Genomic DNA, 26189 nt, shown 5'->3' with positions numbered 1-26189 from the left:
ATTGTGCATTACGTATCACACAAAAAGTAATTTACACACATAAAAAAAACAGGAAATGTAAGGTACCAATAAGATGAAAATATACAACTAAACCAACATGTTTACGTACTGTATTTGATTTATGCATGCAGTGAAATCAAACCTACCAAAATACAGCACATCTTACAGCATAACTACTTAGTTGACTCCGTTCGGAGCAATCACATTGTCATCTGCAGAAATGTCTTTCCACGGGAGCCTTGCATTTTCAGTCACGAGACACACCGAACTATCCATATTGTCACTGTAGAAATATATGTACTCTCAATACTATTAACAGTTATTTAGGCACCCATGCTTCTTTTAAATAATATTTACATCAGTCTAAAACCCCTTGATTGGATAACATATGATTACAGACATGTATGACTTACATAAGAGGACTGTTATGTGTAAGGAAATTATTTGGTTACATATACATATATACATTAGTCTAGCAGCAGTACTAAAAATTTTTAAACTTTGAATTATACAGTACACCTGTAAGTGTGTTTATGAATACATGCTGGGACCATTTAAAATATTTATATACAGATTGTAAATTGTGCAGTAGTTATTGAAATATTCTTTTGCACAGGAAACTAGTAAAGATATTGGCACTTAATTTTCGCATGGGAAAAAAATTTCTATACTATGCAGGATACCTACTTTGGAGACATGCAGCATTTTGGTAAATATTTATTCAAAGCCCTTGAATATAGTAGAAATGGAATTTATTTTACAACTGCTGCATCTCAAAACTTTGTAACTGAATATCTATAACACCATGTGTGCTTTGAACTTGGTTACACACTTTTTCAGTGATAAAACTATAAGGTGATTGCTTAAAGTGTGGCAGTTGCACGCATCACAGCCACTCACTGGCCTGCAAGTGCCGGTGCCACCCTTAGCGCCTCCTTGTGAAAATATTAACAAGTTCCGGTAGGCAGTCCCCTTAAGAAGGTCCCACAGAAACACACTGCCAGAGAAACTGTCGTGGTTACGTGCTGTAATGCCTCACACAACACAGGGATCAGGGCAAGGCAAGCCTCCTGCCTGCCGGTGGGCACGCCAGCACGTTAGAAACAAACAAAACAAATTTTATACTCAGATTGATAATTATCACTTAACAGAACAGACATTGAACATTTCATTCTCAAGACCACATAGAGACCCTACAATTCTGCAGTAGATTTTACCCTAGTGCTGTCCTACATCTTGCACCTAGTGTAATTGGATTATCGTTAAAGAGACGACCTCGAGTCATTGGTAAACATTTGGCGATTTAGCCACTGGTAATCACTAAGCCATTAGTCGTGCAAATTTCACGTGGTTCAGTGAAAGACGGAGATGGTCTTATCCGAGCGGCAGCAAGTGAACAGTTTACCACCTGATAATGAGCAGAACAGTAGTGGCACTTTGCCTGGAGGTAGAATATACCACAACATGATTCAGTCTCTAGACATACAAAGATTATTCAATGACAATGTAAAATACAGAAAATAAATAGCAAGGAAGAGCATCATGTTTACTACACAAAAAATTACTTAAAAAAAAATTTGTATAGATCAGTTGGAAACTAATATTACTGATTAATGGTTTATTTTTTTGCAAAGAGTAGATTTTCTGCAATTTTTTAATTTGACATAAATTACACACAGATGGTATGAATAAACAAAACCATTTGTTTTTTGTCTGTAACATGGGTTCCTTCATGATAATTGATCTACTCTTACTATTTAAACAATTTTTTTTAATCAGTGTTTTCAATAAAGTCAACTAACTAGCAAGACTAAATTATAGTTAAGCCATTACCATAAGTCATTTAAAAAATAAACATTTTTTCTTTAATAATGCTATTTTTAATCAAATAAAACTTGTATTTGATTGCAGTAAAAATATTACTTAAAAATAATAAAAGAAATATTGGAATTAATTATAATGTTATAACATTCTGTGTATGTGGCAGAAAACAAGCAAACCACATTAAAAATATATAAAAAAATTTAAAAACAACATAACACAGTACCTAAATGACTTCTTTTTTCATGGAGGAGACATGATTAAGCTTCAAATAAAAAAAAATTTTGTTAATTTATTTCATGTGAGAAAATAAAAACATTATAAAATAAGGTATAACTACATTATGATGTAACTGTTTAAAAATCCAACAACTTGTATCAGCTATTTGATAGTAATATTATGATGGTTAATAAAACCATGTAGTATTAATTTAAATCATAATAAGTTTATTTCATGAAGGAAACTTACTTAGACTTTTTCATTCTCTAGTGCTTATTTTAACAAGAGGAAGTTCTTAGCTACACAAAATATAAACAATTAGTTTTAAAAAATAACATTTAAAAATAATCACACAAATAAATATCCATGTATCTAAAAACAGTTACAAATGACACTGAACCTACAAAATTGTATGTCATATTTTCACCCCTTTGCCATGAGATAAAATGCATTTTGTAATAAATATTAAGTACATAAAAAAATAGAGAGCAAATAATTGTGCATAACGCACACACAGCCTTCTGTATACTTCCTTCCAACAGGCTCAATTAGAGCATTGTCATTTGTTAATGATTGATCAAATGAATGATGATTGAATGACATGATAGAACTAACTATGGCAAATCTCTTGTTGACATTGGGGTCATTAGAGATGGTGAGGGGTGGTTAGATGTGAATCGAGCCCAAACAGAATTAACAGGAGGGAGGAAACCTGAGCACCCTGAGAAAACCCACCATGTAACATTTTCGACTAGCCTCAACTGAGGGTTCGACCCTGCCGGCAGTTAAAAACCCGGGTCACCTTGTGGGGAGGCAAGTGATCTGACAACTTGACTACAGCATCCTTGTCCCACCTTCACGAAAGTTTTGAAGAAAATGGCGATATAATAAGTAACATTAAATATGAAGGGACCTTTCAGCGTGGTCACAATTGACTATTAGTGTATTCAAATGTACAAGAGTTCACTAGCAGCGTTGTCTCAACAGAGACAGCAAGAAACTAGCCTCTATGGGATGAAGAGACAGTCACACTGAAACTTGTTTGAGTTTGTTTTGTACAGACAAAAAGTCGAACAATATCGCATAATCAACCTCACACATTTCACATGTTTTGGCTTCTGTATGCCATTTAAGATTACACGAGCCACTTGAGAATAATATTTTATTATCTGTGCATTCGTGACACAAGCAAAATTAGCAACTCAATTCATAAAATGTAATTATATTATATGTATAGAGTCATAAATTCCAAAGTTATCATATAGTGTTTGCAGAGTTGTGTTCCTATTACATTTTGTGGCTACACATGACATATGACACTTGTTGACATATGCCTTAATAGACTAGTGTTATTATTACAATGGTTTCAGTTCTACGTGTGACATCATCAGCTACTGCCTCCCAACAGTCGTAAACAACAGCCAGTTAGTAAAATCGGAATTAAACGAGGCGCAAGTGCGACCTGCTTGCTCGGTGGTTAGAGCTCCCCCGGCGGGTGAGCCAAGAGTTCTGGGTTCGATTTCCGGTTCCGGGTCGGGGATATTTTTGCTTGTGGGAAATTTACTTTCCGAGGTTCAGGGCTGTACCTAGTGTTATCCCTTCAGAACCATGCTGTGGAAGACAATGGCGAACAACGTAGAATTACCTTGCCTAGTACACTCCAGTCATATCCCTGCCCCCTTTTTGTGGCGATGGCTAAGGATTCCTACCAGCTTCCGAGCTGGTCAACACATCATCATTCACGTGTAAAAACTTGGGAGGATATTTTCATTCATTTAAAGTTAAAAAGATTTAGAATAAATTTTTAGAAACTGAATAAAATAGAAAAAATCCTAATATGGAAAAGACTTATCTCCTCGAGTTAAAACTCGGTAATGCACTCCCTCACTGTCAATGCAAGAAAGAAATGAAATGAATGGTCATAGTGGCTTGTTGAAAAAGTCATTATATACAGTAAGCAATGATGAGATGAGAATGAATCATTGTCGGAATGAATAGACGGGGGAAACAAGAGCACCCCACGAAACCTCACGGACTCATTGCAATTGTTGCCACATCTCCCACTTGTGGACAAATCCTATGGTTTGACCACATAGGGACGTGAACCCGGATCACCTGAATCTGGCCACTCAACCACTGTGGCCCCTAGCAGGTAAGAACATTAGACTCCAGCAAGATGGTCAACGAAGGAAGCGTCAGACGGTGGTCTCTGGGTTCTCGTTGGGCTCTCTGAGGGAATCCAGTGCATCCTGCCGTGGCAGCGAGCCGGATGATCGGCGGGAGTTCCCCCCAGACACCTGCTCCTGCGTGTTGCCGCCTGCCACCACCAGGTGGTAGTAGTTGCCGGTCGGCTCCAGGAGCTGAGAGAGCGATACGGACGAGCCATGTGACGAGGACAGGTTCCGGTCCGCGCAGACGTCCCTGGACGAGTCGTTGCCATTATCAACCGGGGAGACGGGCGTGGTCACGGACGAAGGGGAGTCTGCGCTACTTGCCGTGTCGCTGCCGAAGCCGCTGGACACGGCAAAGCCCCTGTTGAAGAACTCGCCCGGCAGGGCACCGTAGGGGCCCGTCGATGGGGCGGAGGCCTCGGAGACCAGCGGGGTGCTCTCGTCATCGCTGTCCTCGCCGTCTCGCTCGCTCAGGCTGAGGGAGACGCGCGGCCTCTTGGAGCCGGGGCTGCGTGGGGGGGAGCCCTCGTCCAGAGAGGAGCTGGACCGCCGCGCCCGAGCACGCCCCTCGTCTGAGTGCGAGCGCCGTGCCGCAGAGCGCCCGAAGCAGTAGCACGGCTCGTCGGCCGCCAGCACCTGCAGCTGCCTGGACGTGCAGACGCTCCTACACGAGCCAGCACGTTGCAACTCGCCATGACGCTGGGCCTTATCCGTGTCTGCCCCCGTCTGGTGCACTGGCGAGTCTTCCCTCTGCGTGTCCTCACAGCCGTGCGCACCGCAGTCTGCACACATCACACGGCACTGTAACAGGAAGTGCATGTGGAGTCGAGCATTCTTCCTAGCAGGGGGACTTCGTAAGTATCAAAACTAGGGAGTATAAACTGAAATCTGATGAAATACTGATGGCGCTATGCCTGTACATATAATTTATTAATTTACCTATTTTGTATTGAAGGAAGGTGATTTACACCTTGTGCAGCATTGTCGCTTGAAAGCAGATAGTAGAGGTGATATTTTCTAAGTATTAGGCACAAGTCTTAACAAACTTTTTTGTGTCGGTCCAATAAAGATACTCGGTGGCTGTGTTCACAAATGTACCGTTATTTTGTGGCGAGTGTCTTGTTTATAGTCCAACATGACTCACAATCATGAGCTCAGTGTTGGCGACAAGTGGTTCGGAGCCCTGTACATAATCTTAGAGAATCCATCATCTTATACTTCTGTGCATAGCCATACGATGCAGAGTTCTGTAAAAAAACAAAAAACATTATTCCTGTTGGAGTCCTTTATTCTCAAAAGGGCAAGTATTGCTACCAGATCTCTACGAGGCTGAATTGTAGTGAAAATGTTAGAAGCAGTCATTAAATTGACTTAAAATCTAAAGGTCTTTTTAAAAAATACAATACCAAGTATTCTACTAAATTAAAATTGAAAATTTTTTGTTTCATATACTTTAACTGGTATAGTAAAAATTATATACTGAATAGCTATTTACTTTCTGTTTGAAGTTGCAATTATTTTTGTTTTATATAATTTTCTAATTAGGAAAATGCTTTCTGGCCACTAAATTATATAATTAATTTTCTTTATAGATATATTTAGGTGCCACTTTATTTGATAAAAAAACTTAAAACATTTCAGGGAACTGATAAGTGATTGAAACTTGTTAGATTTCAATAAAAATAGATACTAATGCCTTTCTAAATTATGGACAAAAATTCCAGTAAAGAACCAATATAGAACACAACAGCAACAAAACTCTTTGATGGAATAGGAACATTCTATATCCTTGAAATGCTACCTTCTCCCTTCCAATCAAACTCTAGGAGAGCTTCTGCAAAAATGACACACTGCATTGAGAACCAAAGTACCAAAAAGCAAACATTTCAAACTGCAAACTTAGTTAAATTACTTCCAAAACCTCTACAGAAACAACCTGTCAATGATAACTGTCTTTGACATAGCATATCATAACTTTGGGTTACACATTCTGGCTTCGCTGTTTTTGCGTCTCACTAATTTTAAGAGGCAAAGGTCATGTCCCATATAATTTTTTTGTACGTTATTTGAAACTATGGTAATATCTGGTATGCTTATGTGCTGCAGAAGCTCTCTCTGGTCCCCCCACTCCTCCCAACGAGTAGGCACCCGTAACCCTTGTGTGCACCCCAGGTATGGGGTCACCAGAAGTGAAGCCCAAACTCCATGCTGTCTCACACAAGTCTCTCGTGCTGCTGCCTCCCATGCACTTCCCTAACAGCCTGTGCATTTGTTAGCGCTCCACCTGGCGAGGATTTGAAACACCGTCCATCACATGGTTTAGCTGTGCAGACTACCTGGGCACAGCTTTACACTTGAAAGCTTTAAACTGAAAAATTTATTTTTCCACAAATGTTATACAAAATTCTTACAATCACATTATTTAAATACTTAAATGTAAGAAAAAGAAACCATCTGATAAAACTCCTTGACTAGCAGATATTCCAAGAAACATAATCTTACCAGATATCATAGGTTCAAAGATAATACAAAATAAACGAAACCTGACCTTATTTTGCAAAATTAGCGAGCTCTAAATACAGCGAGGACAGAACATATGACCTGGACACAGAACGAGATGGTTCATGTTTATGATGTATTCGTGATGTCACGTGATGTTTAAAGGATCCAAATTCATAATAATTTTATGTAACTTGAAGCAAAATTTGACAGTGTGAAATGCCCTTTAGCTTCTGTCACAAAACATTAGCTCTTTGTCAAACAGTATAACGCTGCATTTAGTGCCAATTCAGTTTCTGTCTGTTGGATTTACAGCGTTTGTCCTTATTTCACACAGCAACGGAGCAACAGATAGACATAATTTTTTTTTTCATATAGATAGTTTAAGGGTCGGAGAGTGATATAGACTATATGTAATTATAAAATTCTATCCATAAGAGAGTGAAAAAGGGGTAAATTCAGTTTTATAAAAGAAAATCATGGGAGATAGGTCATAGACATGACAAACAGCAAATTTGTGTAATTTTTCTATGTCCGCCACATGGTCATACACATGGTAAGGTCTGGCAGCTTCCTATCCTTCTCCTTGGTGAGACCCGTCCGCTTAGTGAAGCTTGAGGCTGATAGCGAACTAAAGGTACTTAAAACAGTTAGAATTTTGTCAATAGATGGCATTGCCTTGAATTTGTAATGCTCTATTTGGTGCATAAGTCATGTATTGACTTTTTGGGTTAATCGACTTTTTAAGAATGCAGGACGTCATGTCATTCGAACTCCTGCCATACATGTGTGAGTTAAACACTATCAGAGTTAGCGTGGGCAAAGATAAAGCGATGCATTCGGGAATTTAATACCGTGTGAGAGTTCTCCGTGCAAGCACTTCAGACGCACACACTGGATACTGTTAACTCCGAAACAAAGGATGACTGGGTAGGCTATTGCAATCATGTAGAAAAATTAAAAGCTGAATACTGGAAGACGGACTGCACAATGAACATGGCAATGGACCAGTTTTTAATAAATTTACATGACGATAGTGACGATGACGAATTCGTTTCCTCTAACAAGTAACAGTGTAAGGGACAGCAGTGATGAATATAGTGATAGTGATAGTGATAATGCTACGTCGTGTTCGGCTCAGCCTTTGTAAGAGGTAGTATACATTCTTTAACTTAGGACATCTAGTGCTAATTTAATGTTTCCGTATTGCCCCGTTTTACACTGTGCTTAATTTTACAACATACACAATTACTATTTTCACATTTTCACAGATACACAATTAAATGCTGCACTTTCATTAGTGCGCTGAATATTTTTAGAACGCATAATATACAGCTGGACCGTGCCGTTTTTCGCATGCGCTGTCTCCCCACCGCTTCGTTCTGCCAATCCATGTCGAGCAATTTAGTGACTCTGTTCTAAAGAATAACCATTAGTGGTAGAAAATTTAAGACAACTGATTTCAAGTACCCCATGCAATTTTATCCATTAAAATTAATTGTTTTGTTTATTACATGATTCTTATTTTGAGCTTATTAAAAAAATTATTTTATACTTCTGAGTTCAGAAAGAATGTTTAGTATTTTTTTAAATATGGTTAATTCAAAAAATGTAATTTTTTTTTAGCATTAAGGTTTTACCAAAATGTATATAACTACTAAATAGGTTGGAAAAATAATTTTTACTTTTTTTTGTTCTTGCAACTGATAAAAATAACTTTTTTACATTATGATTTTGGTGCATTTTGAAAACACACAAATACTTACATATTTTCTTATTATTACCAATTATTATATTGTAAAATGCATCATGTATCAACCAAAATTATTGTTTCGGTGAAATAAGTGTCATGAAACATGTAAATGTTATATTTGTTAAATTACATGCTACCTATCTTTATGAATAAACCAAATAAAAAAACACAGGAATTTGCAATTTAAAAGATTAAATTAACCTAAAAATAAAACCTTGTCTCTAAAAAGGTCAATATAATGGTACACTGGCCAAAATAATGGTATAGTATAAAATCTAAATTTACTAATTAATTTAGCTCTCTCTCTATTCCAATGCAGGTGTTTCTTGTAACACTTAAAATTAGGGTACAAAATTTTTATTATTCACAATATTTGATATCCAGGGAAAAAGATAAATATTTTTCTTTTTTAAAGTGAAGTTCAGAAATTCAAATACTGAAAATCTTTGTAGTTAACAAAATACACCATTCATCTCTGCAAAAGCTACGAAGAAATGTTTGTATCTGACACCAGTTGCAGTTATCTGAGAATGTTCGTTTAGCGGTCCTAGGACTATTTTTGAACCAAACAGAAATTGCATGTATCCCAAATGTACACAAATTTTCTTGTTTAAAATAATTCATTGGTTATTTCTTCAAAATCTAATATTTCTATGTTTTTGCTCACATATTAATTTATTCTTGATATTTTAGTTCAAGAACTGGATTCGAGGTACGTACTTATCTAACACTTTCACTCACACTTAGTCAATTCCTAAGATATACCTAGTTTCAATTTTTTTTACTGTAACTAAACAATTATTTGGATTATTTTTTGTGTGGTAATAATCTTACACTATAATAATATTAATGTACAGGTATTTTATAAAATTAATAAAAGCAAAATAAAATTTATTTTATAGCCATAAAAGAATTCTATTAGAATGTATGTTCAGCTTAACCCACACATTGAAGGTTTGATATACTCCATGTATCAGTGTGATATGGTGTGTCCACTTCAGTGATGAATAGACTGGGCGGGTTAATTCTAGACATGAATGTGGAAAAAAAAAGTGGATCCAACTGATTATTACTTGGAAGGCTAATGTACATGTAAGAATAACCCATTAGTCCTGAACACCAAAACTCGAAATGACAGGCAGACAAACTTTGGCGGTTTAAATGTAAGTTCCGATTAGGGTCTAAAGCACCTCATATTTCCCTTCTTAAGCTTAGGCATAAAAATTATAGTATTATCATAGACACCCACAATTCGTACCAATCCTCAAAGTCATTGTTTGCCATTATACACTTTTCATTATTTATTTTCATTAAAACTATATTTGCGTATATTTTTATGGAACAAATACCCTAATAATGGTATGTCTAACAAACCTGGTCACTACTGTCGTGTACAGCGGCTGCAGAGCATAGCGAAGCGTAGGAAATAGGAAATACACAGGGGTGCGTGCATGAAACATACATGGATTTACACTGGCAGCCATTGTACATGCACTAACCGTGCAAGGTGCTTCGGAGGCAGAATGCTGTTACTGGAGTGTGCAGCCACATAACTGAATACAGTACAATCTAGCTACTCTGAACATTTCTGATGGAAGCACACATAAACTATGGTTAGTGGGCAAAAAAAGCACTTAAGTAAAATATATGTGTTTAAATTATTAACTTGATGTTTTTTATAATTTATTTATAAATTGATGGATATGTTCCTTATGTGGGTAACAGAAAAAACAACAACATTGAATCCACAGTAGAGTCCCGCTAATATGGACTAGGTGAAACCAGACCCTGTCCGAATCACAGAAAGTCAGGATTTAAAGAGTTTGCCTTAAAATGCATGTAATACAAGTTTTAGATGGGTAAAACAATAAAAATATGTTTTTTCCCCCCCTTCATAAATACAACTTATTAAACAGCTATCGTAACTGTAGAAGTGGGTTTTTAACCTACGGAATGATGCAGAATTAACAAACTATAAATCCTACTTTTATTCATAGAATCCTGTCCAGATTTACCAATGCCCTGACAAGCAGGGTCCGGATTAGCGGGAGACTACTTATGTGCATTTGTCACTGTGTGTATTCAGTTATGTACTTGACAAGTGAAATAAATTTTCAAAAAATTTTGGACTTATGTTCTATTTTCCACCGTCTTGTTCCAGATAGGTTTGGAACTGGCTGCAGATTTTTTTTTAGATTCGGGCTTAGCACATTTTTGCCAGCCAGGTCACAGATGACAAAGCACAACCACACAGATTAGGGGTATCTGGAAAGGAACTTGCATGGTCTATGGAAAGGCACTCGCCTGCAGAGGTTTCAGGAAGCAACGGCAAATCGTAATCGGGACGGTCGAATCCCGTGGCATGCGAGTTCACTCTCTCACCACTGCACCACCCAACTGTGCAGTTGCTGACAGGAGCGACCTCTCTAACCCGGTGGGACGTGCTGATCAGCCAGTACTCACACCCGTCCACCCTGTCCCTGCTGGTTGTCGACACGGTCTCAGTAATTACGTAGTCTCACGATGAGACAAGACTTTATGGTTTTATGTTTAGTTCAGTTTCATTTATGAAAAACTGATTTAATTTTTTTACAAAAAGCTGTTTTTTAATACTTAATCCACCAAAATAGTGGTAAAATCAATATTTGCATCTTTACGATAAAATAGTTTGTAATAAATTCATCTAAAAAAGAACAATAAAAATAATCGAGAACTTGTGCTTTAAAAGTGATTCAATAAGAGATTCCCAACAAAACAAATTAAATGAGTTCTGATCCATGTACAATGTTTTGTCCGGAAATGACATTTCTTGAATTTCAAACATTAAAAGATTGCTTTTTTTTAAGATTTGGATTAAGTTTTGGTTAAATACTACTTAGTTCCGTGATATCACTTGCATTGCGGTGCTGTGTGGTGTGTTAACTTGAGTTTCGGTGTTATTGGGTGTTTTGACATGCTTATCTGTGTTATATAGATTTGATCACAATTCACCCAGTAATGACGTAGTCTCAAGGACTCATCAGAACACAGATGAGAAAAGTAGACGGCGTGATGAAGCAGCAACAAAATACAGTGGCAGGAGAAACATGAGTAACCTCACAATGATGTCCACCACACGTGAGCGATCTAGGTCACACTCAGCCAGATGGGGGATAGTGAACTTATCACTAGCACCATGGTCCCGAGCGCATCAAGCAACACACCATTTCTATAGTACAAGTTGTGTAAAAAAAAAAATATCAAATTTTGGGTACGTATCCATAACATGTGGAGGGGCCAGGAATGTCGGTGAACGTACGTCCAGATGTGCTTCATTTATTGCTAGATCTGTTGCTGTCTACGATGAGATACACTGAATCCCTGTTGTGTGGAATACCATATTGGCAATTGTCATACACGCGAGCGTTTGACTGTAGCTGTGTACCGTGGCACTGCGCAGTAACTCCATGCAGTTCACTAGTGCATGTGCCATTGTACTGTATACGGTCAACATACCGTACGATACACAGACATTGCTGTGCATAGAACCGCTCACGTAGGGTGAACTGACGTGTCACCATCACGGACTGGATAACAGAGTAGTAGTTTGTTGTGTGCTCTAACAAAATTTCATTCAATTTAATCTAAAGACAATTTAAGTCCAGGACTAAATCAAAGAACAATATATGTTAATTTTGCATTAACAGAATACTTGAACTGGTTAGACAAGACAACATTGTTTTATGCATTTAAAAATAAAGTTGATAGTAACATCTTTGGCAATGTGTGTGCTTAGAGATAGACCTAGAAGGATGGTCATGTAGTTGCACATCGTTTTATATATATTTGAGCCTACTGCAAAAGTTAAAAAAAAGCTTTGTAAAAGCTCAAGTTTTATTGACATTTAAATATTTCAAGCATTTCAAAACTTCGAAACTCAAGACTTATGATGTATGGATGTACCATTGGACCTTGGGAGTCAGTGTAAGGAGACAGAGCATGTGGTTTATCAACTAAGCTGTTCCCAGGCTGTAAATTCACATAAAAGTTTGCAATTACATATAATGTGACTCTTACTTTTAGGTTTAGCAGTTATGGTAACAATTATTGCATTATATTCAGTATACATGGTAAATGTAAACATGTCCAGTTGCAGTGTATTAGTGGGCCAAACTTAACTAGCCGTACAGTATTTCAACATGTGCAGTGTTCACTGATGTTTAGATGCCTATAAAATATACAAATTGAAAACTTTTAAAGAACTTTCAAGCAAGAAAACAATAATAATTTTGTATGTACAGTAGAGCCCTGCTAATCCTGAGGTGGGATCGCACACTGTCCGGATCACCGAAAGTCTGGATTAAATGGAATTTTCCGAAAAATGCACATATACAAGATTTATATTGGTGAAAATATAAAAAAGTATATATATATTAATAAATACAACTTTCCTACAGCTTCATTGTAGTTTTAATACTATGCAGACATCAGTTTTTATGACCTACAAATGGATGCAAGATTAACTAGCAAAACAGAATTTTTTTTTAAATCCAGTTGGGATTAACCACATGAATGGATTAGCGAGGTCAAGATTAGCAGGACTATACTGACTAACATTAAGGTGAAATATATTTTGCCGTTGCACACGTACAAGTATTTGCTAAAATATTACTTTCAAACTATTATATAAAAAAAAATCCCCTAAATCTGATATTTATAGTCCAGAATATTTTAATATTTGTTTCCAGATCACATTTGAACTTAAAAACTGATATTCACACAGGCCTTGTGTCTTCCCATCTATAAAACTTGACTTCATCATAATTTGTGACATTCAGGGGAAATGGCAGGTTATTAGTAAAAAAGAATTTTCTATATTTCTTATGTTGATATTTTTCTAAAAAAAGTTTGTTTTTTAATTTTTTTTTTTTAAATTTCAGATAAACTTTTACTGTACATTCTTCTTTGATGTTTAAGATAATCTTGTATTGTTGAAGAATGCCATATTGCTCTTTTTTATTTATTTCAAATTGCGAACATGTTAGAAAATTGTTGTGACTGTTTTATGCTGGTATGTCTGGCACATTTCAATCATGGAGATTATTGCAGTATTAAAATGTGTTACGTTTTCTTTCCTGTTTTTTTTTATTTGTTATTGTATATATACTTATGTTATTAAAAACAGTGAGGTGACCCAACAGAAAAACATTTTACTCGCATTCAGAATGACTTGGGCTCAAATCTCGGCCTGGCCATTCTGATTTTGGTTTGCCATGGTTTTTCCGAAATAATTCTACGCAAGTGCCAGGATGCAGGGTTCCTGGAGACAGGGAAAATCTGGAAAGCGAGGAAAACTCAGGAAACTGTAAAAGTGTCTTAGAAACCTGGAAAACACAGGGAAATTGGCGAAATATAATTTATAAAACCGTACAAGTTTTTTTTTAAATATTATGTAGTATCTTTAATGTCTTTAAACTGCTTTGTATTTTAATCAAACTTAATCATATAGTTTTTGTGTATCCTTAATAATCCATATCTGATTTTATTAAAATTAATCAAGGTAAGTGATACAAACAACTCTGTATTGAGTTGAAGCACAATCAAATATCTTTAGTTGTTACCTGATCACAATAAATAACGTATAATTTCCAAATTTGATCAAACAAATATATTTATTTTCTTTTTCAGGTCAGCAGAGTTATTTAAAGTTTGCAAACTGTTTATTTGGCATGAAAACATTTCATAATCGATTCTGCATGTTTGTTGGAATTTGTTTTGTTAGTAATGTGTGTTGTAACGTTGTAAGATATCACTTTTCTTGCCATATAGGTCACTGAGACAGGGAATACTATGTGTTAAGTTTAAAAGGGACTCTCAGGGAAATCGGCTGAAGTAAGAGAGTGGGAACCCTGGGATGGTTTCTTAATGCAGGTTGTGGCTGATTACTTCCTCAGGATCCCTGATTTGAAATGTATGAGTCTGTCTGTCTTCAATGACCTAGCTGTCCACGAAACATGAAACCACATTTCTGTACGTACTTATGTCATACAAACGATCCAGTGATCATAACTAGTAGACACTATAAACATACATTTTTGAAGTGAAACTTTTGTTTGGGCACGATGAGAGTAAAATTTCAAGGCCAAATTTTAATGCAACGTTTTTGTGAAACATTTTTGTGAAACGTTTCTGATGCAAAAAGCACAGAGACTACATATAGTAAGAGAACAAATAAAAAGGGACATGCAATAAATATCAGAATAAGAATGCAAGTAATTAATAAAAAATGTCCACAACATCAAATCTCTTTAAGGCTGACAAAATGACAATTTTTTCCAGCCCTGTACATACATAGAGTGAAATAATTTTTAAAACTTTAAGTAGGAAGAAAAAAATAATTCAGAAAACAAGGAAGTGCATGTCTGCAAAGTAAGATATGTGAAAAAAATACACAGGTTTTAGAGTAATCAAAAGTCACATAGTGCTTTTACTGTGGGTGATTTTTTTTTTTTGTTGAATATTAATTATGTCAAAATTACTAAAACTATGCACCTGCTGAAGATGCGAATATTTTTTTTTTGTTTGTGACATTTGCTGTGAATAGCTGGCAGTAGAGCTGCCGACAGCAAATGCATAGAAGACAGACAGACTTAAGTTTTTTTTTATGTTCTCTTTAATTAATTTCAAATTGTTAGATATTAACGAGTGAATTTTATTGCTGAATTGAAGTAAATATTTTACAACCAACCAGTAAAAGTTTTTAAACAATAAATTAGGGAATGAAATATCTTACCCGTCAGTTGTTAGTAAAATTTTAAGAAGTGTACTGAGACTCAAAAACTTGAACTGAGTCAAGCGAATATCTTTGGCTCCACATGACTAGAAAGTTAAGTTAATTTTACTCAACAAGATGAGCCTCAAAAGTACTTTTTAGGAAATGTAGGATTCACACAACCTTAGTTACACACCAAAATTATCACATTTTGGCATATTATTATTATTATTATTATTATTATTATTATTTATTTATTAATTCCAAAGGTCCCGGTGTTTGAAAATAAAGTTAAGATTAGGTTAGTTTTAGTCATTCACATTAATACCCAAAATTAAATGTTACACTTCCAAGAAGCAAAATTTCGAAGCGATACAAATGCACATTTTTTTTGGTATGTAACTGAGATTGTGTGCATTTTAAACTTCCTGTTGTGAGCGTGTACGTGCCTACCTGTGACTAGCTATTACAACTGCGTTTGACACAGCTAACACGTCACAGTTACTTATATTTGAGTAATTACAGATGATAATGCAGTGTAGTGTAGGTTAAGGATAAAGTATATTATCTGACTGGCAAATTATGGTGGTTGGCTGTATTCATGTATGGTTAGTACCAAAACTAATAACATTTAATAATTAAAGCAATGTCAAATTATTAATATATATTATTGATATTAAAATTTCAACACATAGGTAGGTACAACACTTGAACTGAAAACTCATGATCTGAATAAGTTTGCATAGAAAGATTATGTTCAGATTACCCTAACGTTGTACCAGCTTATAAATACCTAACCTACCAAATACAGATAGCCATATATGAATGAATTCGGGTCCAGTTTTGATACTACGCCATCATTACTGAATTCTCAAGGGTTGAAACTACCGGTACTAGCTCAATTTGTGGTAGAGCAGGTCACTCAAGACTTCTGGGTAGATCGGTGGATGGTTGCAGGAACTTGTAGAAAGGGACGCTGCAATAGAGTTCTAATCCACTACGACTTCCGTAGGCTACGAATCAGTGACTGGATCTTTAAATCACTTCAGATATTTACAAATATATTTTCATAGAGTAGTAACAGACTTGTGATGCAGCAAGTCTTGGTTGTCATCGTGTGTTATTAGCAGAGACTCTTATTAGGCGATCAGTCATATGAAGAGTCGCCAAGTGCTATAAATCCACTACATCCACTTCTATCCGACTACCTACAAATTTTGCGGCGCTTCACATCGAATGGGAGAAACAAATATAGTTGCAGAGGCAGTACCGTCATGAATACCAGCTACACTAGTTCCCGAAACTGACGATTGAATCTATTAGTATACAGCAAAGTTCCCATAGATCATTAATGTAACGAGAAAAACACTACAAAATGTATGTATGCAAAGTTTGGATGAGTGTGTAACCAGGTATATGTATTAGATATTAGAGTGTATTTAGGTAGAGTAGTTGAGGGTATACAAAAATCATATATAATTTTACACTTCATACATTTGCAGTATGTGGTGAAGTTCAATTAAAATGATAACTTTGCTTTACTTATTGATTGTTGCTACTCCTTACTCTTAATGTTAACATCCACCAGTAGTCCTACTTTAAAAATGAGTCTCTTAGTTATTTTACTCTTGGACTGAACTAGTTTTGTTACATGTAATAATATTTCTGCTGTTACAAGTTTCTTAATTTGACATTTAATTGCTTGTGTGAATTTTAAGATTTTACTAATCCCTTCATTACTAATCCCAAGCAACTCTGTTTTGGATAAATTAACCAGCTGGGGTTTACTTTCTGATTATCAGTATATACTGTTTGTGAAAGTTAGGTAGCGCGACATGTCATAGATTGTCTGTTGCTGTTTGTTCACGATGCCAACGTAACTCTGTGACTAGCTTTAAATAAAACAACCAATTTTCTTAAACGATTTGATAATTTTACAAAAGTAAAGTAACTTAACTCAGTTTGCTAATGCCAAGGTAAAGGCCTAGGATTAGTTGGCGCTCTGATCAACATAACCAAGTGATTGCTAGATTGTCCTTATTGTATTTTTTGCAAAGAATATTATTATTTCATCGGGTAAATTTATTTGAGGAAGCAGTATGGATAAAAGTTTTCTTTGTAGAAAGCACCATACATAAAACCCTACATATATCCAGAAACTACCTTTTAATTACAGTACCTTGCAGATTTTTCTTAAAACTAATTTGACAGTGTAAACAGTCACCCGTTTACAGGTTGATTTCATTATCTCATGTTTATTGTAAATTAATTATTATATTTAAATATGCATTTGTATTATAAGTTGTACAAGCAATCACACTAATAGGGATAGCTAAGGCAAGTCAGTATGTTTAGTCTTTGGAAATTGCAGCACTTTAATAATTTATTGTCTTCATTTATTATTCTTTGGACGCCTATTCCTTTTTCTGCAAGCTTTACATGAGTTAAACACAGGTTTAATTACAGTACATTGGATTTTACTACGACTGCCTAGTATTCTTCCTGCTAGTTGCGAGCTCGCTGGTTGCTACAACAATCCTGGGAAGTTGAGGTTGAAAAGGAAGGAATAGAGAGGATTCTAAGACGCCATGGTCGAGAGAAGACTTTTCCTTTGCTATGTGTTGCCAAAAACCTGGTGCCCGCAATGGAAACAAGAAGATAGTGTCAGCTACGATAGTTAGATACTACAGTGTTAACAGAGTATTCAGATAGGAGTATTCTGAGTTCATCTACCTCAGAATACAGGTATACGCCTTACCACGACATACGAGGCGTTTCGCGAGTGCTTCCAGCATCACGACTTCTACATCTGATTCCTGTCATCTCGTGGTGAGAACTTTCCTTGTACCATGTTTTCAGGACCATTTTGGTGTCGCAGATCCAGTCACTGATTCGTAGCCTACGGAAGTCGTAGTGGATTAGAACTCTATTGCAGCGTCCCTTTCTACAAGTTCCTGCAACCATCCACCGATCTACCCAGAAGTCTTGAGTGACCTGCTCTACCACAAATTGAGCTAGTACCGGTAGTTTCAACCCTTGAGAATTCAGTAATGATGGCGTAGTATCAAAACTGGACCCGAATTCATTCATATATGGCTATCTGTATTTGGTAGGTTAGGTATTTATAAGCTGGTACAACGTTAGGGTAATCTGAACATAATCTTTCTATGCAAACTTATTCAGATCATGAGTTTTCAGTTCAAGTGTTGTACCTACCTATGTGTTGAAATTTTAATATCAATAATATATATTAATAATTTGACATTGCTTTAATTATTAAATGTTATTAGTTTTGGTACTAACCATACATGAATACAGCCAACCACCATAATTTGCCAGTCAGATAATATACTTTATCCTTAACCTACACTACACTGCATTATCATCTGTAATTACTCAAATATAAGTAACTGTGACGTGTTAGCTGTGTCAAACGCAGTTGTAATAGCTAGTCACAGGTAGGCACGTACACGCTCACAACAGGAAGTTTAAAATGCACACAATCTCAGTTACATACCAAAAAAAATGTGCATTTGTATCGCTTCGAAATTTTGCTTCTTGGAAGTGTAACATTTAATTTTGGGTATTAATGTGAATGACTAAAACTAACCTAATCTTAACTTTATTTTCAAACACCGGGACCTTTGGAATTAATAAATAAATAATAATAATAATAATAATAATAATAATAATATGCCAAAATGTGATAATTTTGGTGTGTAACTAAGGTTGTGTGAATCCTACATTTCCTAAAAAGTACTTTTGAGGCTCATCTTGTTGAGTAAAATTAACTTAACTTTCTAGTCATGTGGAGCCAAAGATATTCGCTTGACTCAGTTCAAGTTTTTGAGTCTCAGTACACTTCTTAAAATTTTACTAACAACTGACGGGTAAGATATTTCATTCCCTAATTTATTGTTTAAAAACTTTTACTGGTTGGTTGTAAAATATTTACTTCAATTCAGCAATAAAATTCACTCGTTAATATCTAACAATTTGAAATTAATTAAAGAGAACATAAAAAAAAACTTAAGTCTGTCTGTCTTCTATGCATTTGCTGTCGGCAGCTCTACTGCCAGCTATTCACAGCAAATGTCACAAACAAAAAAAAAATATTCGCATCTTCAGCAGGTGCATAGTTTTAGTAATTTTGACATAATTAATATTCAACAAAAAAAAAAAATCACCCACAGTAAAAGCACTATGTGACTTTTGATTACTCTAAAACCTGTGTATTTTTTTCACATATCTTACTTTGCAGACATGCACTTCCTTGTTTTCTGAATTATTTTTTTCTTCCTACTTAAAGTTTTAAAAATTATTTCACTCTATGTATGTACAGGGCTGGAAAAAATTGTCATTTTGTCAGCCTTAAAGAGATTTGATGTTGTGGACATTTTTTATTAATTACTTGCATTCTTATTCTGATATTTATTGCATGTCCCTTTTTATTTGTTCTCTTACTATATGTAGTCTCTGTGCTTTTTGCATCAGAAACGTTTCACAAAAATGTTTCACAAAAACGTTGCATTAAAATTTGGCCTTGAAATTTTACTCTCATCGTGCCCAAACAAAAGTTTCACTTCAAAAATGTATGTTTATAGTGTCTACTAGTTATGATCACTGGATCGTTTGTATGACATAAGTACGTACAGAAATGTGGTTTCATGTTTCGTGGACAGCTAGGTCATTGAAGACAGACAGACTCATACATTTCAAATCAGGGATCCTGAGGAAGTAATCAGCCACAACCTGCATTAAGAAACCATCCCAGGGTTCCCACTCTCTTACTTCAGCCGATTTCCCTGAGAGTCCCTTTTAAACTTAACACATAGTATTCCCTGTCTCAGTGACCTATATGGCAAGAAAAGTGATATCTTACAACGTTACAACACACATTACTAACAAAACAAATTCCAACAAACATGCAGAATCGATTATGAAATGTTTTCATGCCAAATAAACAGTTTGCAAACTTTAAATAACTCTGCTGACCTGAAAAAGAAAATAAATATATTTGTTTGATCAAATTTGGAAATTATACGTTATTTATTGTGATCAGGTAACAACTAAAGATATTTGATTGTGCTTCAACTCAATACAGAGTTGTTTGTATCACTTACCTTGATTAATTTTAATAAAATCAGATATGGATTATTAAGGATACACAAAAACTATATGATTAAGTTTGATTAAAATACAAAGCAGTTTAAAGACATTAAAGATACTACATAATATTTAAAAAAAAACTTGTACGGTTTTATAAATTATATTTCGCCAATTTCCCTGTGTTTTCCAGGTTTCTAAGACACTTTTACAGTTTCCTGAGTTTTCCTCGCTTTCCAGATTTTCCCTGTCTCCAGGAACCCTGCATCCTGGCACTTGCGTAGAATTATTTCGGAAAAACCATGGCAAACCAAAATCAGAATGGCCAGGCCGAGATTTGAGCCCAAGTCATTCTGAATGCGAGTAAAATGTTTTTCTGTTGGGTCACCTCACTGTTTTTAATAACATAAGTATATATACAATAACAAATAAAAAAAAACAGGAAAGAAAACGTAACACATTTTAATACTGCAATAATCTCCATGATTGAAATGTGCCAGACATACCAGCATAAAACAGTCACAACAATTTTCTAACATGTTCGCAATTTGAAATAAATAAAAAAGAGCAATATGGCATTCTTCAACAATACAAGATTATCTTAAACATCAAAGAAGAATGTACAGTAAAAGTTTATCTGAAATTTAAAAAAAAAAAATTAAAAAACAAACTTTTTTTAGAAAAATATCAACATAAGAAATATAGAAAATTCTTTTTTACTAATAACCTGCCATTTCCCCTGAATGTCACAAATTATGATGAAGTCAAGTTTTATAGATGGGAAGACACAAGGCCTGTGTGAATATCAGTTTTTAAGTTCAAATGTGATCTGGAAACAAATATTAAAATATTCTGGACTATAAATATCAGATTTAGGGGATTTTTTTTTATATAATAGTTTGAAAGTAATATTTTAGCAAATACTTGTACGTGTGCAACGGCAAAATATATTTCACCTTAATGTTAGTCAGTATAGTCCTGCTAATCTTGACCTCGCTAATCCATTCATGTGGTTAATCCCAACTGGATTTAAAAAAAAATTCTGTTTTGCTAGTTAATCTTGCATCCATTTGTAGGTCATAAAAACTGATGTCTGCATAGTATTAAAACTACAATGAAGCTGTAGGAAAGTTGTATTTATTAATATATATATACTTTTTTATATTTTCACCAATATAAATCTTGTATATGTGCATTTTTCGGAAAATTCCATTTAATCCAGACTTTCGGTGATCCGGACAGTGTGCGATCCCACCTCAGGATTAGCAGGGCTCTACTGTACATACAAAATTATTATTGTTTTCTTGCTTGAAAGTTCTTTAAAAGTTTTCAATTTGTATATTTTATAGGCATCTAAACATCAGTGAACACTGCACATGTTGAAATACTGTACGGCTAGTTAAGTTTGGCCCACTAATACACTGCAACTGGACATGTTTACATTTACCATGTATACTGAATATAATGCAATAATTGTTACCATAACTGCTAAACCTAAAAGTAAGAGTCACATTATATGTAATTGCAAACTTTTATGTGAATTTACAGCCTGGGAACAGCTTAGTTGATAAACCACATGCTCTGTCTCCTTACTGCAACACTTATGCCACTTTAGTCTGAACCTTTTGATGGGAAGGGAAGTGGGGCAGGCATGACAGATGAGACAAGATAACACTCTGGAATGCAGCTGCTAGATAAGGCACCCCTTCCCCCATCCCCAACCTTCCTAGCCACCTCTATATATCACAGCATTCTTTGCTCTCAGAAGAATGGCTTATGAACTTCAGCCATAAAACTCTTTTCCTTATCATTGCTGCATTTTTCCTTCTAAATACCGCTTGGTAATTTCAATAAAGGGAGTGTAAATCGCTCTACTGACAGAAGTTAGCACCAGAAAATCTGTTAGTAAATATTTATAAATTTAATAATTTTAATAATTTTAATTTTTGTGTTTGAACTGTGATATTTACCCCATGAAATATTTTTCATAATCTCATAATATATAAGTTTTGGGTCGCATTATATTCAGTGTCACAGTATTTTTGGGTGAATACAGTATATTGTCCAATGACCCATAACATCAAAGTCTAAAGTTACACAATGTGATATGCAATAGCTTCACTACACTTTCAATACAATTGAATATTTACTATTTCGAAGTGTAAGCACTTGAAATAGAATCAAATACAAAGAATATATTATTTGTCTTGTAATTTGAAATTTTGAATATTCACACAGGCATAAAGCTTAACTCATGGGCAGTATAACATTAGTATTTGCTGTAGAGTCAGCACACATGTAGAGGGTCAAAACTAAGAATAAATAATGACAAATGTACCAAGATCCATGAAACAAACGAGAACATGCTTGCTACAGGATGCAACAGCCAAAGCAGTGGTCACAAGAGAAGTTGCTTGCACTACACTGTGTTCACAGTTCGCAAGAACAGCAGCATTGTACAACAAACATTTGTAAAAAAAAAAAAAAATTCTAATTGCATCCTAACATTCACAACAACAGTACAAAAACAGCCATTTTCAATTGAGATAACATTTAATATCAATTTGACAGAAAACAAAAACACAAATAAAAAAAACTTTCAAATAATTTACATAATCAAAATGAAAGACTATACATTACATAAATGCAAATAAATAATCATGCTTACACACCTGTACCTCAGAAAAGTCACTTATGTCTATTTTTGTTAAAATACTTGTTTTACAATCATTTGCATCATTGGGTTATGAAATTTCTCATTGTATACAACACAAAATCCAGAATTATATTATATAAAGTTAGTAAATGAAGTATATTACTTCCAGTTTGCAAATAAAAACATAAATAATTAATAAAGTAATAAGAAAAATTGATTTAGAATTTTGAATTATGACTCTTAAGATTTAGAATCATAAAGGTTCTTAAGATTTAATTAAGATTTAGAATCATTAAGATTCATCATTAAGATGACACTAATATTAATTTTAAGACTGAAATGCTAATACTGTCAATACCAAACAGCTGAGTAACTACAGTAGAAGATAAGAAAAAAATACCCATTAACTGTTCTCTAGAACAATTAATTGTTCGTGGCATAGTGTCTTCTTCCCCAGAGGCACAGATGTAAAAACTAGGAAAACCACAGAAAAGCTAACCAGTATTCAAATGAAAACACTGAACCAACAAGAAAATCCATAGGTTTGTTTATGTACACAGCACATGCCTACATTTACTCAAATATTCGACAAGAAAAGCACAAATGCCACCATTGTAATTCTTGGCTGCCGTCACTCGTGTACACTCGTGCTTCCAGCCGCTGGCTTGTAAATACCTGACCCGCCACGGTGGGGCTTGGGGTAGGGCTTCGCGGGAGGTGGGGTCCAGAGCACAGCGAGGTGGGAGTGGGACGCGCCCAGTGGGCAAGGCTCTGCGAACACACACGCTAGGATGGAGGGAGGTGGGGGCGGGAATGTGCCAGAGGGGGGCTAGGAGGTATCTCGCTCATGCTCTAACCAATGCTTCCAGAACATTCGACAAGCAAAGCACTACAGAGGCAAACGCTACTGCTAATTTGTTGCTTCACTCAAATACCTTCATACTAAGAGCGTACCTGTTTGAATTAGTGTTCATTTAATTTAGGTAATATAGTTCTGCTGGTAGAAAATCATTAATATAAAGTTAAGGGCCACTGATAGCCTTAAAATTATATTAAATTTAAGTGAAACTGATTTATCTAAAGTGTGAGAAGGAATGTAAAAATTATACACACTATTTATAGCTTTATATTGTTACTAATAATTCTAAGATTTGGAGTACTAAAATAATGGGATAAACTATAACTCTTTTTTTTGTAGTTTTAATTATTTACAAAGAAATTCGTCAAGTTCTGTGTTACTTTATTGTCTGTCTGATGGTTGGTACAGCTGCTGTGGTGCAGAGGGGGAGAGGGAGGAACGAGGGGACGGGAATGTGGAGGGGGGCTCTCCTCACGCGCTGTCCCAGACGAGTTCCTGCTCGTCGCCGGAGAAGGCGTCGCTGAGATCGACGACGCTGCTGGCGGCCGACTCACCTGGCTCGCCGTCAGGCGGCCGCAGGCCACTCAGGAGCGCGGCGTCGCCCGCCTCACCCAGCACGTCCTCGCACGCCTCCTCGTTCAGCGTCTGCAGAGCACCGCAGATCATCTGCTCCTCCAAGGTCACCTGCAACACATCACCAGGGAGCTGATCATCCTGCGCCATCTTGTCCTCCAGGAGACACCAGCTAAGAACTCTGGGGAGAAGATCACATTAACTACGAGTGTACGGCTCCATCCACAAATAATCCGTATCTGCATCAATCAGTATCTGTAAATAATCTGTTTCCGCCATTAATCGGTATCGCTAAATAATCAGTATAAGAAATTAATAGTTATTACTTATTGGCAATTAATTTATAACGATAAAATACAGGATACAGATAATCTTACAATTATGTAACTACCATGATTTTAAATCATCAATACTATCAAGACAAATAAAAATAAAATCATTGAATTTTTACACAGTGTTGATAATGGTACAATACAAAGTTCTAAAATAAGAGGGTAACATTTATTTACCCTCTTATTAAAATTCTAAATACTTGAGCTTTAATTTAACAAACAAATTCTTTCAGGTGTTTCAAAATTTTTATTACCGTTTGATATTCAGAAAAAAATAATCTGTTGTGTTTAAAGAAACAAGACAATTGGGATGCTGGAATCAGTATTTATATACATTGGTACACCCCAACAATGATTCTATTCACCAAGGGAACCAGTCTGTGTTGAAAACATCCACTGGTGCTGTGTCCACGTAAGTAAGATGCATAGTAGCAGATTTGTAACTCCAAAACTGAATGACTTATTTGACAGTAAACCTTTCAAAAGTGGACGTTGACTGGGTCTGCGCCCCCCTTAAGCCCGATGTGCCTCATGTCTCGCCCGGCCCCTCTCCTCCCACCATCTCCCTGTTCAAACCGCCCGCCAACGAGTGTGTGTGCGTGTGCGTGCAGGTTTGTCCGCCCTGCAAGAGGCGATTGAAGTCTGTGCCACGCACCCCTAAAATAATACTTTAATCAAAATAGTTTGTAATTTTACTTATATTTTATTCCCTGAGTGTTTTGTTTTCCTTCAGCTTAAGTAAGGATGGAGCAGCTCGATGTGCAAACACTTTCAGAACGCACCCAGACGCGGGCAGATTATGTTCTGAACTTAATTAATAATGGCCAATACAAGTAAATGTTATTATTCTGTAATAAGTAATTGTATTTTATTATTCAGTGCTCGAGAGGTTCTTATGTGTTATCTGTTTCATCACGTAAATATAAATGGCCTAATGGTAATTAAACTGCTCCCTGCCGCCATGACACCTGGACGACCACCAGTCTATCTCGATCGCCACCCGGAGCGGGACACAGCGACCACGTGTGATTCCTTCCCGTACTCTGGCATGTGGGGACACCTAGACTTCTCGTGAGTTAAGGAGTGTGCCCGCCACTGAGAGCGGGCGGTTAGGCCAGATTTGAGTAGTTAGGGGGTTGTGAGCCTCGTCGCCCTTGGGCTGTGTCACGACCCTGAGAGGTGATAGCTGGGTCCATGTGCCCTTAAACCACGTGGTGGCGCCCAGATTTAGTTGATGCTCACACACTGCGTTACTCTTTCAACCCCAGTGCGATAGCAAAGTTTGAGGTCTGGCAGATGCAATTGGCACATTGTTCAGGTTGCCGAATCTCGTGGAACTTTGCACATTTGAGTTACAATTATGTAATTGTTTGATGTTCCATGAATGGTAAATTACAATATGAAAGGCTCTAAACACAACTTTAACATAGGCATATCTGCGTTGGAAAA

General features: G+C 35.9%; 1 protein-coding gene across 10 annotated transcripts in view; it reads right to left on the bottom strand.

The window, feature by feature from the left end:
* Window positions 1-2249: 2249 nt before the first annotated feature.
* LOC134527598 (kinase D-interacting substrate of 220 kDa) overlaps window positions 2250-26189 on the bottom strand; it is a 354998-nt gene continuing 331058 nt past the window's right edge. For all 10 annotated transcript variants that reach the window (XM_063360420.1, XM_063360425.1, XM_063360428.1 and 7 more), the window contains 2 exons: window positions 24390-24519; window positions 2250-4993 (listed from right to left, as the gene is read on the bottom strand). In XM_063360420.1, the coding sequence (XP_063216490.1) occupies window positions 4236-4993; window positions 24390-24519 (888 nt within the window). In that variant the 3' untranslated portion in view covers window positions 2250-4235. The remainder of the gene's footprint in view (window positions 4994-24389; window positions 24520-26189) is intronic.

This window comes from Bacillus rossius, chromosome 1 (genome assembly GCF_032445375.1).
Source record: "Bacillus rossius redtenbacheri isolate Brsri chromosome 1, Brsri_v3, whole genome shotgun sequence".
In the NCBI taxonomy this organism is placed as follows: Eukaryota; Metazoa; Arthropoda; class Insecta; order Phasmatodea; family Bacillidae; genus Bacillus; species Bacillus rossius.
This window is presented reverse-complemented; position numbering and strand designations above follow the sequence as displayed.